We start from the raw sequence: 17,428 nt of genomic DNA, 5'->3' as shown, positions 1-17,428 counted from the left end.
GAAAAATAGGAAAAGTTCTTCTTCATATGTATATATGTTGCTAAGAATGCAGTGTAGTCCCATGGGCTCGCTTGCCTTTTCATCCCTCTCTTTTCTGGCCTGTAGGCATGAAGACAACTGTCAGTGAAGCAGAACATCCTCTGTTGTGTGAAGGCACTCGAAGGGAGAAAGGAGATCTGGCACTAGCTCTGATGATTACCTACAAGGATGATCAATCGAAGCTGAAGAAGGTGAGCCTCCCTTTAAAAGGGGGCATAGAGATGCAGAGTAAACCGTGATTGTGTTTTGATGGATTGCAGAGTTTTCCCAGTGAGCATAAGTCACTATGTCATGCACTGATGATTTGCAGGCACGTTGTTAGCTTTTATATTCTCTTACTGAGGCAAAATCTGACTGCACGTTATGCATTGCCCTGGAAGAGGCACTCTTACCAAACGTTTCTTAAGCTCCAGTTGAGAGATGCTTTTACTTGACTGCTAAAACAAGGTTTTTGTCCCAGGGTTTCCAGTATGCTCTGTATCTGCTATATGGGGATTAGTTCTGTTTTACTGCAGCATTTTGTTGTCTTTTTAATCTCTCATTCCATATACAAGTTCAATCCACCTGTGCCTTAATGGCCCATGCAAAAGAGAGTACAACTCTGCTCCCACTTCATGACTTAGAGGAAAAAAATTATCAAAAACTGTTGAGGCTTCAAGAAAGTTTTTTTTTTTTATCATTTTTATTCAGAAGCACTTCTCCCAGTAAAAATACTATTAATGTATTTCTCTCACCTAAAGCTGAAGCTTTTTTGTTTTACTCCTCTCAGCTATGAGGATGAACAGGGAGGTTATGATATCAGTCGTCTAAAAATAAGTGCTCTATCAGACCTGTGATGTTCATTCCATGTATAGAGCAAAGAGTAGAATTGGACAAACAAAAAATAATGCGGTCGAGCTTTGTTCCCCAGTTCTGTAGTAAATACGGCGAAGAAGGTGTTGTTATTGTCGGTTGGTGGAAGGCAATTTCTCTAGTGTCTGAAAGTTTGAAGAGGCTTTGCCAGTTTCTTAGTAATTGTGTGACAGGTTTTGGATGTTGAGGATGGAAATCTAATGACTTAAACTTAAGAACATATAATGACAGACGCTAAATATAGAATCCTCTGTTCTGTCCTTGATGTGGCAGAACTGCTTCTGTAATGTCAGGTTAGGTGTTTTTCAAGTGAAGGCAATGGCTTTTTTGAAGTGAAAATGGGGATATTACTGAGTACAAATGAACTGTTGCAATGCAGGCCATATGGCTCTCAACTGTGCCTAGCAGATCTTCTGTGTGAGGAAGTGCTGCCTCCTTTTACTGAAAAAGCATTTTCTTTTTTTCTCCAGTTGAGTGGAGTTTATAGTCTTCCAGGAAATGATGTGGTACTTTCCCTCTATTTATTAGTATAATGCCTGTTCTCTTATCCATCTGAAAAACTCTTTTATATAAATTTTTTTCTTGCTGTTTAAGATTTTAGACAAACTTCTGGACAGAGAGAGTCAGACTCACAAGCCACAGACTCTGAGTTCCTTCTACTCTTCCAGCAAGCCTACAGTAGCAAACCAAAAGTCTCCTTCCAAACATGCTGCCCAGTCCACTGCAGCTATCCAGCAGCTTCCAGGGACTTCAGTTGCTCAGCAAACTGGTGTAAGCCCAGCAGTTCAGAGCAGTCCTGAGACTTTTGTGGAGAAGAGTTCACAGGGTAAGAGATGATTTATAAAGTTTATGCTTGAAATCCTTTGGTCGTCCATGTAAAACCTAAACCGTACTACTTGAATAGTAGTCAGAATGATTTATATTAACTACCTGGTTTCTTGGTGGTTACTGGAATGTTATTTCCTCCATTGTTTGTCTGAATCCATTTCTGTACATGTTGTTGTTGCTTAGAAATTCAAGCTAATTTTCAGGCTTTCCTGTCTTGAGCCAGCTGTGTTAGCCAGTTACTGTAAAACCACTATGATTCCATCTTTTAGGCTTATATCAGAGGTGCAGTGTTCAAAAAGTTACAAACTGAGTCAGATGCATTCACGCAAGATAAATAACTAAAATTGCTGAAGATCATTAGAGATAAATGGTATGATTTTCTTATAGCTGTGCTCGCACTTTGGTTGCAAGCATTACATGCAGGAGAGTGGATGCTTGCTTAACTCTTCCCATAGAGATGAGTTGTAGCTGAGGATAAATACAATAAAGTTAGGGATGCTGGAACATTTTTACTGTAAATCTTTGTGCAAATTTGCACAGTTGCAGCAAATTTTACAAATTTTGTGTTATTAAGTTTCAGTGTTTTTAGCCTACTATCTGATGAAATGCTTAATGCAGAAAAAATTGAGATAATCCTGCTCATAAATACACCAAATTTCTAAAAATCTTGCATCTTTTAATAATTTTAAAGATGCGGAAAGAAATTGTAATAATTAGCTTGTCACTGTCCTGTTTATGCAGAGAGCTCTCAGAGGTCCCCCTGTGAGCCAGCTGGGGAATCCACTGTCTTGAAACAGGAAGGAAAGGTCCCCAGTCGTCTGGCCCTTGGAAACCGAGGTGGATACAATGGGAGATGCTGGGGTTCACCTGTCAGGCAGAAGAAGAAACACACAGGTAGTAACTAACACCTAGTGCTGTGCTGGGTACCATGCTGAGGTTTCAATTGTTCCCTTGCTCTTTCATTCTGCTTGTCAGCCTTTCTTATACTACAGGAGCAATTGATTATCTTTGATAACTAATCTAAGTTGATTATCTTTGTTTAGTCTGGAGAAGAGGAGGCTCAGGGGAGACCTCGTTGCACTCTACAACTTCCTGAAGGGAGGTTGGGGTGAAGAGGGGTTTGGCCTCTTCTCCCAAGCAACGAACAGGACCTGGGGAAATGGCCGCAAGTTGTATCAGAGGAGGTTTAGGTTGGACATGAGGAAAAACTTTTTCTTTCAGAGAGTGATCAGGCACTGGAATGGCTGCCCAGAGAGGTCGTGGAGTCACCATCCCTGGCAGTGTTCAAGAGATGTCTGGATGAGGAGCTGCGAGATAGGGTTTAGTAGCTTGAAGTAGCAGTGGTAATGAGAAGACGGTTGGACTAGATGATCTTATAGGTAGTTTCCAACCTTGTGATTCTGTGATTCTATGAGTTGTTTGGCATGAAAAAAAAAGATTTTGATCCACAAATTTCCTCCCCTGCCTCTAATGAATTGCAGTTTACCACATGCATGCGTTTCTCACAGCAGCTATGTTCTGGGTAATTGACTAGATATCTGGAATAGAATATTTGTTGTTTTCAGGGAGCAGAGCACTGTGCTCCTGGGTCCAGAAACAAATTTAGGGGAGCTGCTGCCTGACGCACTTCTCTTCAGAAGGTTATGGAAAACCTTTGTATAAATTGTGCAGCCTACACTAGGAGGGCATCTGTAGAACTTAAGTTTGTTTGTTTATTTGCATCTTGTTGTTGTATTCTGCTATAAAGATTAGCAGATGGAGAGAGTGGCTGAGATATGGTGTTAAGGGGAAAATAAAGACACGCTGTTCTCAGACTTTTCTGCTTTTTAATCCAAGAACTTCAAAGTGACTGCAAAGTGATATCTATGGCCTCATTTCTTCTCATCCAGTTTGCAATGTTAAATTCTCATTGACGTGACTGTCAGTGATGCATGAGGTGTACCTGTTGACATTACTGTATGTGCTCTGGTGTTGTAGGTATGGCTAGTATTGACAGCAGTGCTCCTGAAACTACCTCTGACAGTTCTCCAACGCTCAGTCGGCGTCCCCTACGTGGGGGATGGGCAGCAACGTCGTGGGGCCGAGGACAAGACAGCGACAGCATCAGTAGTTCTTCAAGCGATTCACTGGGATCTTCCTCTTCCAGTGGCAGTAGGAGAGCCAGTGGGGGAGCCCGTGCAAAAACTGTGGAAGTTGGCAGGTAATGAATAATACATGATGCATAGAGGCAGCCTTCCCTGATGTCAGAGGACTAGCATGTGTGCATTAAGAAATACTTTCCTGGGAGAGTTTCTTTGTTTTTTTGTGGACGCTAAAGATAGGAACTTTGCACCTGAGTTAGAGAACTGAGTTAGAGTACCATTGCTCTCTGAAAATTTTCTCTTGTTTTCTTCAGGTATAAAGGGAGGCGGCTGGAAAGCCACGCTCCTCATGTCCCGAACCAGCCTTCAGAGGCAGCTGCCCACTTCTACTTTGAATTGGCCAAGACAGTCCTTATCAAAGCAGGTGGAAACAGCAGTACCTCCATCTTCACCCACCCTTCCTCCAGTGGTGGGCACCAGGGACCACACCGCAACCTTCACCTCTGCGCCTTTGAGATCGGGCTGTATGCACTAGGGCTGCACAATTTTGTGTCTCCCAACTGGCTCTCTCGAACTTACTCCTCCCATGTCTCCTGGATCACAGGTTACAGCAGAACGTAATTGGGAGGCTGGCTTTTGGGCAGGAAAGGGCAGGGGGTGAGCTAATTCCCAAAACTGATGATGCTGTGGCAGTCATGTAAGGCACAGATGGCAGCAGCACAGGCTAAGCACCAGTGACTTGTGCAGTTTTGTTTCAGTTCTGAAGAGCCATAGACTCTTTCAAGTTCCTCTCACTGCCTCACATACATCTTTAGCTTCATTTTGATAATGATACCTTCACTCACTGCTTCCTTATCAAGGGCTCTTCCCTGTTTTGTGTTTTGGGAGGAAGAGCCTTTTATTTGATTTGCAGGCTAAGGTGACTAACAGTACTCTGTTGCATAACTGAAGAAAGTGATGAGTGCACCCCCTGTTGAGGGAAAGCTGGCAAGAACTTCTGTGGGCATGGTCAGTAGTGTGAGAGTCTTCTCTTTTACTCTTAGGGCAGGCCATGGAGATTGGTAGCGCTGCCCTGAACATCTTAGTGGAGTGTTGGGATGGACATCTGACCCCCCCAGAGGTGGCATCATTGGCAGACAGAGCCTCACGGGCCAGAGACTCCAACATGGTGCGGGCAGCTGCTGAACTGGCACTCAGCTGCCTGCCCCACGCCCATGCCCTGAATCCAAATGAGATCCAGAGGGCTCTGGTACAGTGCAAGGAACAGGTGAGTCGAATGGGGGCTAACTACTGACACAGGCTGGTTTCCAGCATCAGGGATGTACTATTACTTGTGGGATTGGCACCTCTCTGCTACAGAACAGCCCTTAGTCTCAGTTCTGTAGGTTTGTCTTTTGTGAATAGCTCTGGCTATTCTGCTGCATAGTTGTGATCTAGCTGCTCCCAGTAACTTCATTTTAGAGTGCCTTATAATTTTTCTCCTGTTGTAATTTGCGTTCTTGTGTTCCTGTTCTTTCATTATTCACTTCTGGTTTTTTTTTTTTTCTCCTCTGCCTTCAGGATAATCTGATGCTGGAAAAGGCCTGTATGGCAGTGGAAGAGGCAGCCAAGGGTGGTGGCGTTTACCCAGAAGTTCTCTTTGAAGTAGCTCACCAGTGGTACTGGCTTTATGAACAGATTGTTGGTGGGACTCCAGCACAGAGAGAAGGTGCCACTGGCTGTAGTGCTGGTGGTGCACGGGCTGCATCAGAAGCAGCACGTGGGCTGACAGACAACCGGGTGACTACTGAGCCAACCACCGTAACAGTGGCAGCTGCAGTAACTGCAGCAGCAACGGTCGTGCCAGTAATCTCTATGGGGTCAACCATGTACCAGCAGCATACAATGGCAGGACCTGCAATGGCACATACACACACCCAGGGCCTCCACCCTTACACCACCCTTCAGACTCACATTCCCTGTAATCCCCAGTATATTGGACACACTATCCAGCACATGCCACGTCCAGCTGTCTTCCCAGTGCCTGGCTCAGCGTACCCACAGGTGAGTCTTACCTGTAGCTCACTCATTTACAGAAATCTTTTGTAACTGCTTCCAGAGGGAGTATGTCTAGCTGAGGAGAGCGTGGGGCTCACCCTAGCTGTTCGGCTGTGTTTTGAGATTGGCTTATGTATTCACTTACTGGTTTGTGATGCCTACTTTGGCTCTCCAGCTCAGCTTTTCATCTGAAAAAGAGCCTTCTGTAGGTGCATGTAAAATCTTGAAAGAATATGAAAGATATCAGTAGGTTTTAATTTTTATTACACAGTAGTTTTTCAGAACACACGCTATGTACTTGACAGAAGCCTCATCATCTTGAAAGTAAATAGAAAGTACAAAGGGGAAAATTAAAGGTTATTTTAGGCTCTATTTGTGAAAGTTCTTGGAATGTTTTTGTGCAAAGTAATCAGATTTAAACGGAGGAGGAACAAGCAGTTGTAGTCATGTGGTGCAAGATAGTTACTGCGCTGCTTCTTGCTATGCTTCCTCTTTGTAACTGGGCTTCCGCTGCTTTTGAGGCTAGTGTGGGAGCATCGTATTTTGGACTTGGAAATGGTGAGATACAGTAGGCATGACTGTTATTTGTTGTCCTCTATTTTAGAGTGTCCATCCAGCATTCATAGGAGCGCAGTACCCCTATTCGGTAACAACACCATCATTGGCAGCTACAGCAGTGTCATTCCCTGGTGTGCCAGTCCCATCCATGACACAGATAGCAGTGCATCCCTACCACAGTGAAACTGGACTGTCACTGTCTTCCAATGTAGCGAGTAAGTGTTACAGCCCTGCCTTGTGCATAGCGTATGTTTGCTACTGGGTCTCCTAGCTGTACTCCTCCAAGTTCTGTTCCTTACCTACATCACTTGGGACAAGGGTTCTTGCTCTGAACTCTGATCAAATCCACCACAGCCTGAAGATGTGCCTGCTCAGTGGTACTGGGATTTGTAATGAGGCCTGATTCAGCTAGTGGAGCTTTAATTGATGTCTGGATAGATGTATAGTATTGAGATTATTTTCAACTCTCAGACTTCAATTCCATGGACCTTCTGGCCTCTAACTTATTTGAAGTTTTAACCCTTAGTGTTAAAACTTAGGACAAGGTGAGCACAAACGATCTTGAGCAAACTTGTGATTCTTTTGGGAGAGCATGCAAGGAGCAGACAGTAGCACTGATGGATATTTTTCCTACCCTAAGAAATTGGAGGCATCCAGTACCTGAAATGTAGAACTTCTGTAGGGTGGGCAGATGTTTTGGCAGAATCACATCAGTAGTAGTCTGAATGAATGCTTACATGTTGTGCTGGGGCTAGAACAGTGGTGAAGACCTTTCAAGCAGCATACAGCATTGGAATTGCTGATCCTGACTGAGTTCTTAACTGAACTGTTAATTCATGCTAGAGCATTTAAAATAACAGAAGGAAAAAACAACCCCACCCTTTCCAGTTGCCATTGTTTAAGGCTTTCAGAAACTTCTACTTTCAGTTCTTAAAATAGTGTCTTGCTGTTCCTGAAGAACATAGCCACATGGTGACAACTGAGCTCTGGCAACAATTCAGTTCATTTTTGTGGGTTGTTCTCCTTGGCCAAATGTCAAATGTAGCATGGATTTTCCCCACTTTGTGGGTCATTTGGCACATTTTTTTTCTCCTTGGCTGATGAGGTTAGACAGATCTGTCCTGGGAGGCGTATTGTTCTCAGATATACAACTATTCACTAGTAAACATTTAAAAATAAAAAAAATTCTCTCCATGCATTTCTTGAGAAGCAAAGATTAACTTGAGTCCCTTGTCAGAACACAGCTTACTGACTTAATGTTAACTGTCGTCTATACAAGCTTATGTGACATAATGTAATAGATTTTTCTGTAATTTTCCTTCAATTTGTCTGTTTTAGTTCGGTGTCTGAGGGGGACAGAATCTTCTGAAGTTTCCTTGCAGTTTTTACTGTAGATACCTGCTGCCAAGGAGTACAGGAGCAGTTCTTCGTGAGGGTTGACTGGCAGCTAGCCTCTAGTAACTCTCTTCCCACGTAGTATCTGGATGGTGTCGTAACTAACTTAGAGCTGGAGGAACCTTGCAATGTTGGACTTCCTGTGAGAAAATATTGTTCCTGTTGGGTGATTTTTTTCTCAGCAGTTTCTCACCAGATGTTGATGGGTACATCTACATGAATAAGAAACCAGACATCATTTAGTAACTGCAAAGACTTTTGAGTCAACGCGTGTATTTACATGTAAAACACATCGTGTGCATATCCATGGTATACCACAGAAGAGATGAGCAAACATATGATCAACTTGCTTAAGCCCTGCTTGCAAACAAAATAGAGACATTTTTAGCTCATTGTATTTTACTTGCAGGTCTGTATTTTTTGGTTTTTGTATTGTTTTATTTAGGGTAGGAGAACAATACATGAGCCCCCAAAAAACTTCTCTTAGGCTTTGGTTGGTGAGTCCTAATGCTGCTGTTTTGCTTTCTTTTCAGTAGGAAGTGTCCATGCAGGATCAACGTTCCCAGCAATTCAAGGGGCTTCCTTGACATCTCTGTCCTCACAGCCCAACACCCTTGTTACAGGGGGGTTTCCTGCTGAGGATGAGCAGCACAGTCAGCCTGTGAGCCCCCAGGGTCTGCACTACCTCCACTCTGCATACCAAGTTGGTAAGGATCGCCAAGTGGGTTTCTGTGGCCCCCTGGAGAAGGATTCAGGGCAGGGCTACAGGTTTTTACTGTTTGGCAACTTGCTGCTGCACTTGTTGAGAAGGATGATATCCTAGCTACATGGGGAAAGCCAATTCATGGTCTTCTATGGAGGTTGAAATGTTGAGAGCTATGGGAGTAAAAGATTGAAGTTAAGTGGGTTAGTATTGGAAAGAGGCTTGTCCTTCAACTAGTGTTTTTTGGAGGAGTCTGGACAGGGCCCTATGGATGTGTCTGTGAAAAGAAGTTTAGTTTCCTGCTGCTCATGGGTGGTGCAGGCTCACCTCTTTTAACAATACCAGTTGAGTCTTCACATGCACAGAGGCATGTTCCCTACACCCCTTCCACCAGGCTGTTGAAGACTGACAAGAAGTGCGTGTGTGTAATTAGTATTCCTTTTTCAGTGACACTAGTTAAGAGGAGAGTCTGTGCCTGAAATTACCATTGTGCAAGAATGTCAGTCCTGGTGTTTGTGCTTGAGCACAGGCTGCAGTAAGCCATTTGTATATAGTGAGAGTGAGAGTCCAACAAAGCAGGTATTTGGAGAGGGAGGAGGGGGCCTCCTAAGATCAGAGGAGCCATTGCAGGGTAGCAAAGGAAGAGAAACAGCAAGAAACTGAAGAAAGACTGTATGTAGATTGCCTGAGTTTTTTTGTTGAAAGCTAGAGAAGAAAGTACTTGTCCAGTCAGGAAGGGATGCGGATGTTCATGGGAAGCATCATGAGGTATGTAGTAACCATGGAAGGCATTTTAATAGCTTGAATAACAGACAGGGAGATGAAGGAAGAGGGTCTGGAAGATCAAAAGAGACTTTTTGCATTACATAGCTCCCGTTAGTATTTTAAAACTATTTAAATTGGAGAATTTGTTTGAAGAGCTGTAGTGGAATTAGGGAAAAGTCTGCAAATTGATGTTACTGCTGCTTGCTGTTGGCCTGTTGTCTTTGCAGCTAAGTAGTTTGATTTTAGGTAGCCTGTTGCAAAATTTGAAGGTATCTGTTTTTTTTCAGGATATCTTTGGGACTTGATCCTACTGTAGATCTAGCAGTCTCTATGCAGCTCTAGAGGGACTCCCCATTCTGGAGCTGATCCAGCTGCTTCTTTTGGCGACAGCCTCCGAGATGGGCCTTTTGTTTCTCTGTGGACTCTTTGCAGTTAGGCAATTTTCTGCCGTTGAAGGGTGGGCTAATGAGGTAGTGTTGAGGTGAATGAAGTCCTACAGAGCAGAAGTGCTGCTTGACTCTGGCTGTCCCTCTCTCACAGGGATGCTGGCTCTGGAGATGCTTGGCCGAAGAACTCAGAGCGATCATCCCAACAACTTCTCCCGCAGTCCACCCTACACAGAGGATGTAAAATGGCTCCTTGGGTTGGCTGCAAAGCTAGGTAAGGCTCAGAGCAGTACTTCAGCAGAAATCAACTTGGGATTTGGACTACGGAGGGTGGGAGGAAAGCTCTTCTAAGAGTGAAACTTCAAAACCTAGGTGAATCTGGTTCCTGATCTCATTTCTGAGAGTTTTTTGAAAGATCCCTGCTGCTCTTTCATCCAGTTGTTCATTTCTGGACTCTCTAAGCATGCTGTTGAATTTTCAGGTACTTAAAGTGCATGGGATTGGACAGGGCTCAGACCTTCCATTCTATAACAGTAACTTTTTTCCTTTCCACTACTTTGTAAATATTTTTTTCTTCTTTGTGCGTGTTTATTCTTTCTACAAAGATCTTTTATAGGAATAGGTGCTCAGACCACCAAGTGGGTTTTTTTTGTTGTTGTTGTTCTGTTTTCTTTCAGTTACACTTTGATCTTGAGTCTTTTTTGTCATCTCATGTTTTTTAATTCTTTCACCAGTAACAAGAGCTTAAAAACAACTCTGCAAACAGCCTGCCTGGTGCATGGCATGACTTCTGCTACTGTTAGCAAAGCTCCACTGTGGTGGGGAAGCCTTAATCTCCTTCCAATATCCAGAAGACATGGGTGCTGAGGGTACAGGTGCTTTCTAGATGAGCAGGCTGGAAGTAGTGGGAGGAGGTGCGGTCTCCATAGTTACCCTGTCCCATCAGTTTTCTTTCAGATTCCTTTTAAAGACAGGAGAACAGGAAATATCACTGTCTGAGGTAGTACCTAGACTCTCCTCAGCCCTGGTGAATTTGTCAGAATAACTGCTTGTCCTTACAAGTTTGCTAGACTCTTCCCAAAGCTGCTGGAAGATATGTAACACTGAGAGGAAGATGCTGTAAGTCCAGGTTCTATCTGGAAGACACCTAATTTCTTGAGTGTCTTTCACCTTAACGCTGTTGTTCTGACTTCTTCCTGTGCAGGTGTAAACTACGTGCATCAGTTTTGTGTCGGTGCAGCCAAGGGAGTGCTGAACCCTTTTGTGCTTCAGGATATCATCATGGAAGCTCTACAGAGGCTTAATCCTGCACATGTGCACAACCATCTGCGCACCCCAGCCTTCCACCAGCTGGTGCAGAGGTGCCAGCAGGTCTACTTGCAGGTAACACGTGGTGTGTCTTCCTGCCTGCCACTGCATGCCCTGTAGGTATTGCCTGTGTGTGCATGTGTAGAGAGGGGAAGAGCCTTTAATATCACGAGCTGAACTGGTCCATTGCCTGATGCACAAAGGGTCTGGGATAGGCATTGCCTGCCTATATGAAGGCTGCATAGAAAAGACTGCATTGCACTCATTCTTCTAAGACCTCTTGCCTCTAGTGCTCACTTTACAGGATAGAAATGTTTTGTACTCCCTATCCTCTTTCCTCTTCACTCTAATTGCTAACCCATGCCTTTTAACTTCTATACTCTTTCTTTGCTATGTTTTCAAGCCATTTGTCCACCTCTCTTTCTGGCCTTTTTATTTTCTTCTTGTTTGTAGTCCCTTTCTGCCTCATAACAAAGTCTTTGCATGAATGGCTGATGTGCCAGTGCTGGCATTTATAGTGGGAGTGGATTGGTCACCCAGTACAGATGAGATGTCTCAGGATTTATTGAAAACAGGACAAGTGTATTTCTGTGAGCCAACTGCCTGTTTCTTAGAACAGTATAAACAGGTCCCCTCCCTTGAGTGCTTCTCTTGAATAAGACACCAAAAGGGTGATTCTGTAAACATACTGTCCAGGTTGGGTTAACTGTCCCATCACTTGGATGGTTTTGGGAAATGTCAGCTTCTTTACTTGAGCTGTTTTTCTGAGCTCCACGAGAGAAACAGGTTTCTTGAAGACTGGACTTGTAGTTTTGGGGCTTTAGTTGAGGGAAGTACTGATGGGAAGAGACGTGTGCCAGCCTTAGAGATATGTTGTAGCAACTCAGTGCAAGTCTTACTCCTATCATGACCCTTAGTGAAGATGATGCCCATGACCAGGGTGGGTCCCTGTGTACAACCTGCAGAATGAACAGTGTGAGGGTTTGATGCTGGTGGTTGATGGAGAAGAGCTCTAGGTGACCGTTTTGCCCCGTGCTATGCTCCTGTCTGGTGTGCACAATGGAGAGAACACCTGCAGATACTGGCAGTTGCCTGGGCCTGCGTTTTGAGCTAACTGTCCTCTGTCCCTGTCTTGAATCCTGGGACCTCTCCTGGGGTAGCAAAACTGTGTGATCTATCACTACTGAAGCTCGAGTCCTGCCAGAAGGGGGTCTCACCAGCATGAAGATGGTGAGCAAAATACCTTAAGACTTTTTCCCTGTTCCCATCCAGTACATCCATTACCGGCTGATCCATCTCGCTCCAGCTGACTACGATGATTTTGTGAATGCCATCCGCAGCGCCAGAAGCGCCTTCTGCCTGACTCCCGTGGGCATGATGCAGTTTAATGATATTCTCCAGAACCTGAAGCGCGGCAAGCAGACAAAGGATCTGTGGCAAAGGGTCTCTCTGGAAATGACCACCTTCTCACCGTGACAGCAGGTGGAGCTCCACACAACCCTTTGCTCTGCATAGTTGTAGTTCCATTTACACCATCCTTCCTTCTGGTGTCTTTTTTATTTTAGTTTTAACTTGCTGGAAACCACTGATCTGATGTATTTATACCATGACATTCCTCTCCAACACTGTTGCGTGTTGGTGCTCTGCTTCGCTCGCTCTTCTTCCACCTTCCCAGTGGGCTGCAGGCTTCAGAAGCATCAGGAAATGAGAAGGAAGTTGAGCTGGCTGCCCTGTGGTGTAGTCATTGCTTTTTTCCCTGAGCCCCTGGAGACTGTCCTGCGAGCAGTTGCGGGGTAATTGCGCATGTGTTTGAGGGGTGGGGGAGTCTGTCTTAAATATTTATTTTGGCATTTATAAATATGTAAACTTTTTTTAATGTATGGGCTTCTCTTACTCCACATACCATCTCCTGTCGGGAGAGGCTGGGACTGCTGTGCACAGTCAGTGCTCCCTTCATTCCTTTCAGCACCTTCCTGCTGAGAGAAGCTGAGACTGGAGTAGCAGGGCCAGGGCTGCCTCTGCAGCTTTCTGCAGCAGCTGCTGAGGGCAGAGGCCGGAGCTTGGGCAAGATCCAAGACTGCTCGGAGCTGCCTGGTGACTGCCAGAAGTGCTTGGGCTCTTTCTCAAGTGTCCATCGCTGGACACTGCTGGCTCTTAGGACGTTTTGATCCTGGTCGTTTGGAGTTGTACAATCATGTTTCTTTTGGCTGGGGGTATTATTCTCCTGTAATCAGTTTCTTATCCCTTGTCTCTTCTCGTTACCTGATTAAACACTCGTTTTCTTAGACTGACTCTCTCTTCTCTCTGCTATGATGTTGACATTCTGATGGAACTGGCCAGCTGTGTGTCAGTGGGAGCTCCTGTGAGTGCTGTAGATAGTCTAAGGCTCACTTGGGAATAGCAGCTAGCATGAGGTAGGTAGCCAGAACTTTTGCACAAGCAGTGACCCAGAAGTTTCTTGTCTGGTTGTGCTCTGTGGATGTCATACCTCTGCAGAGGCTGAGGACTGCACTGACTGGATGGCTGATGGGTGTGAGCAGAGCTGGTGGAAAGCCTGGGGCATCCCAGTGCAGTGTCTATGCTTATGCTGGCCACCGGGTTCCTCTTGTGCTCTGGAAAGCAGGGATACCATGTGATAATGTGGAGCTTTGTATTTCCAGAGCTTTGTGCAAAAGCAGAGCTGCTCACACTTGATGTAATTGCTAAAGGATGAGCAGTCTGGTCTGGTGAGTTGTGAGAGGTATTTGGACTATTTGATTTTTATGTTGCAAAAAATTAATTTTAGAAAGCTTTTATTTTTATGCCAAGGAAATTTAAAAAGCTAATGCCATCTGGAAGCATACAAGCACAGAATTTTTTCTTCTTTTTTTTTTTTTATGCCATAATTAGAGGTTTGATGTATGTTAAGAATCTTAATGTCTCAATAGTAATATATTTGGCTACTTACTTGGGTTTAGCCAATGACAATAGGAAGGTTTCAGTTTTTGCAAGCTAAAAGTGTATGCTTGTTTAATATTTTCAATGACGTTCTTAAGAAATAAACAACTCAAAAGCATAGGACAAAGTAGATGAGCGTACTCCTTTGGTCTGACTTTATGTGCTGCACAGGCCAAGGAGTGTCACTGAGTTTCTCTTAGTTCTGACTGTGCAACAGTAACTATTTAAAGTTCTCCTTGCAGCCCTTTGTATACCTCCATCATGTGTTCTGCTCTCTGGTTACATGCTAATTATAAATGCAAGTGTGTGTAAGAATGTGTGAAATTATGGGGTTTTTAAGGTAACTCTGTATTGGTTGTGAGCTGCATGTTGAGAAATTCAGGCCTCACCTCTGGCCTTCCTGGAGCACTTCGTGCCTTTTAGTGCTCACATGTTTAGGGCTGGGAAAGGAGTTTGTAGGAAAAGATGAGTTTTTCTAATGAAGTTTAATCCTTTCCTTTCCGTTGTTTATGGAGAACAATTAAGGGTAGAGGAGAGACCGTCTTCTAGAAGGAAAGAAGCAGAAGGAAATGGGCAAGAAAGCTGAATGTTTTCAATACCAGAACAGACCCTGTAAGAGTTGTCTTCTAGCAGCTGTGGGGCCCAGTCAGAGGAAGAACCAGGGAATCTCACCTCAGACTGACGTCAACTGAACAAGCAGCTCAGTGGTCTGAGGCACAGGTTAGTAGTTTTGCAAGTTTCCAGTCTTCTCTCTGAAAACTAGAGCACTCAGGGAGCTGTCTGGAGGGGCTGCCTTATCATTTATTCAAACGTATCAGAACATTTCTTTATCTGGGATCTCTGGATCTATTAATCTCTTGTTGTTCCTGAGCGATGGAAATGTATCTGAACTAGGACAGGAAGAGTAAGAAAGGGTATGTTTTTTCCTGCTACGTGCCTGGAAGGTGCTTGAGGTAGTATTTCTTTTATAAGAGATGATGGTGAACAAAGAAGCATTAGTTTACCGTAAGTTAAAAAAAAAAAAAAAAAATTAAAATCCTGTGCAGTTGTCTTAGTTTGGTCACTGTTCCAGACATGGGGGAAGTACTCAGATCTATAGATTGTACTTCTTCACGTGTCCTGTATTCACAGTGATCTTCTCTGACTTGCTACATTTATTTCCTCATGTGACCACAAGAAATATGTTTCTTCCCTGAAGAAGTTAATGGCCATTAATATCTTTTCCACTTGTACATATGTGGTCTTATAAATAAAGCTGTTTCTAGGACAGCAGTGTATCTAAACTTAATCTTTTGAGTCCTGCGTAGTTTCTCAGTCAGTAGAGGTGGTAGTATCTTGACTTTAGTGAAGTTGATAGATGTGCCAAAATAACATCTGGATTCTTGGCTATTTGGGTCATCAGGAGGAATGGTTTGATTTAGCTCTTATGCAGTGGATAAAATAAAGGCTTTAGTCATTGCTTGGAACAGATCTCTTGATACAGATGCAGCCTTTTCCTGTAAAAATCAGGCACATCAGCTTCTGTGAGGGTCTGCTTCGCTTCTCCCCTCCGGAGGAAAATATGTAGGACATACTCACCTACAACCATGTTTCTTGCCTGTGAAGGTTTTCCTTTTGGAAGTCCTTTCCAGGACTATGAGACAGAAGGACATTTGTGCCTTTGGACTTCAGCATCTTTACAGCCAGTGAACAATCAGAATTGTCATCTGAAGAATAACGTGCCTCATAGCTAGGGCTAGAATTAGCTGAAAAGTGTGTTTCTTTCTAATGTTTGTTTACTCTCATTGGTATTTGTTTGGGATATGTATTTTCCTTCTCTGAGAAAACCCTGAGAGAAACACCTCGTAGGGGCACACTGAACCTAAACTGTTTGCATTTTTTTGGTGCTGAGTTTGGTTTTTAATCAAGCTTAGCACATTTAGAACTGGCTTGGCCACTGCTATGTAGTGCTAGAAGGCATTGAAGAGTTTTGCAAGAGCAGCACGAGTAGAAATGGAGTAAGCAAGGTCTGTGTCTGTGAAATTTAATACATCATTGTATAAATCAGTTAGCTGAAATGTGACACAAATGTGAAGTAGTTTTCTATCAGACTTGGTTGTTTCTTGGTTTTGTTTTTCTTGTCTAGGAATCGAGAAAATGGCAGTGTTAAAATGATGTTTCAGAGTGCACTTGGGAGATATGTCACAAAAGCATAAAGGTGTCGATGACTACAACAGTATTGATGATTTTTTTTTTTCTTTTTCAATCTAAACTGAAAAATTAAAAATGCAGGTTAGGGTAGCGGAACTTAACTAACTATAAAAATATATACGTATTTTTTATGACAACAACTGTTGTATGACTTTGCTTTTAATCCATCCCTAGTGATAGAATGAACTACTCTCAATTACAGTTTATTTAGAATCTTTTTGGTTTTTCTCTGTGCCCTAATTAGAGCTTCATGCGACGTGGTTATGGTAAAATAACAACAGGGAGTCTTTCTTAATATTACCATGTTTGTTTACTACCTCTCCTCTCACTCCTCAGCACAATTTAAAAGTGGATTTTTATCTTCATTCTACTTCCTGCTCACATTTTGCTTGGGGGCAGGGTGGTCAATAGCTCCTGTCAAAGAGCATCATTACTCTGTGAGAACTGCGAATGCAGTCTGGGGATATTCTGTGCTAGGGTTTCAGTTTGAGCCTACCATGAGTTAAAGCTTTTTCTCAGGGCTAACTGGCAAAAATACAAGCTTTGTGAGCTGTCACAAGGTAACTCCACTGCTGTATATTGTTAATTGTTGGTATAACAACAATGTCTGTGCTCTGTAAGCAATTGTTTTCTTGTTGATGTTGCCTGTTTGCAGTTATAGCGTAACTACTTAATGCTGTACAGTCTGCACTGCACAATTACTCTGTTGCCACTAAGGACATGATGAACTATTAAGGGATTGGGGGGAGAAATGCTAGCAATGCATTAAAATCTATTATATATAGTAATTTGCACAGAGTGGGAATGGTCTTCCATAACTTTCTCTTATTTCATACTTCAGTTTGTCTTGTCTAAGTCAACGGGGAATACATAATTGTTAGGAATGCTGGGGCTGTATGGGCAGCAGTTGTGCAAGCCTTACTGTCAACACGTTGCTATAAATCCTGACGTGCACCTTTTCCAATACTGGACTTGGCAGGGTTCCGAGAACAGTCTGATTTATGATCCTTTGTTGTTACTGCAAAGTAAACTTGAGCTGGATTTCAGCCTGCTAATGCAGTGTCAGAATTACAGACATATGGCTTGCAAGCATTTTGGAGACACTAGAGATGTCAATAAAGTGATACGGATGACAATGAGGAGAATTTGAATCTTGGAAGGAAAATGCTCTTTAAAGCTAAAAACAGATTGAATAGATCAATAAATTATTTCTACATATTCCACTAGAGCACTGGAGATTAAAGTGTCAGGGATACATTGTTGGTTTTGCTACAAATTGTAAGGTGTTTTTCAAAGATGAGAGTAAAATTAACAATTCTTAATGTTTATGGGTGGAGGGTTTTTTTCTT

The 17,428-nt window shown here is 43.3% G+C and overlaps 1 protein-coding gene across 4 annotated transcripts in view; it reads left to right on the top strand.

Annotated features, from left to right (window-relative positions):
* The window catches only part of ZSWIM8 (zinc finger SWIM-type containing 8), a 73,073-nt gene that overhangs the window by 48,805 nt on the left and 6,840 nt on the right, over positions 1-17,428 (top strand). For 2 of the 4 annotated variants that reach the window (XR_014884879.1, XR_014884878.1), the window contains exons 15-26: positions 106-230; positions 1,486-1,717; positions 2,461-2,613; positions 3,697-3,919; positions 4,115-4,404; positions 4,844-5,067; positions 5,361-5,843; positions 6,442-6,610; positions 8,324-8,497; positions 9,799-9,918; positions 10,849-11,027; positions 12,225-12,434. Coding sequence is in view for 1 of the 4 variants with exons in the window: in XM_010714378.3 (XP_010712680.2) it covers positions 106-230; positions 1,486-1,717; positions 2,461-2,613; positions 3,697-3,919; positions 4,115-4,404; positions 4,844-5,067; positions 5,361-5,843; positions 6,442-6,610; positions 8,324-8,497; positions 9,799-9,918; positions 10,849-11,027; positions 12,225-12,428 (2,576 nt within the window). In the remaining 3 variants the exon portion in view is untranslated. Of the gene's footprint in view, positions 1-105; positions 231-1,485; positions 1,718-2,460; positions 2,614-3,696; positions 3,920-4,114; positions 4,405-4,843; positions 5,068-5,360; positions 5,844-6,441; positions 6,611-8,323; positions 8,498-9,798; positions 9,919-10,848; positions 11,028-12,224; positions 17,406-17,428 lie in introns of those variants that run through there. The other 2 variants (XR_014884877.1, XM_010714378.3) reach the window with 2 other exon arrangements.

This window comes from Meleagris gallopavo, chromosome 8 (assembly GCF_905368555.1).
Source record: "Meleagris gallopavo chromosome 8, MGAL_WU_HG_1.1, whole genome shotgun sequence".
In the NCBI taxonomy this organism is placed as follows: domain Eukaryota; kingdom Metazoa; phylum Chordata; class Aves; order Galliformes; family Phasianidae; genus Meleagris; species Meleagris gallopavo.
This window is presented reverse-complemented; position numbering and strand designations above follow the sequence as displayed.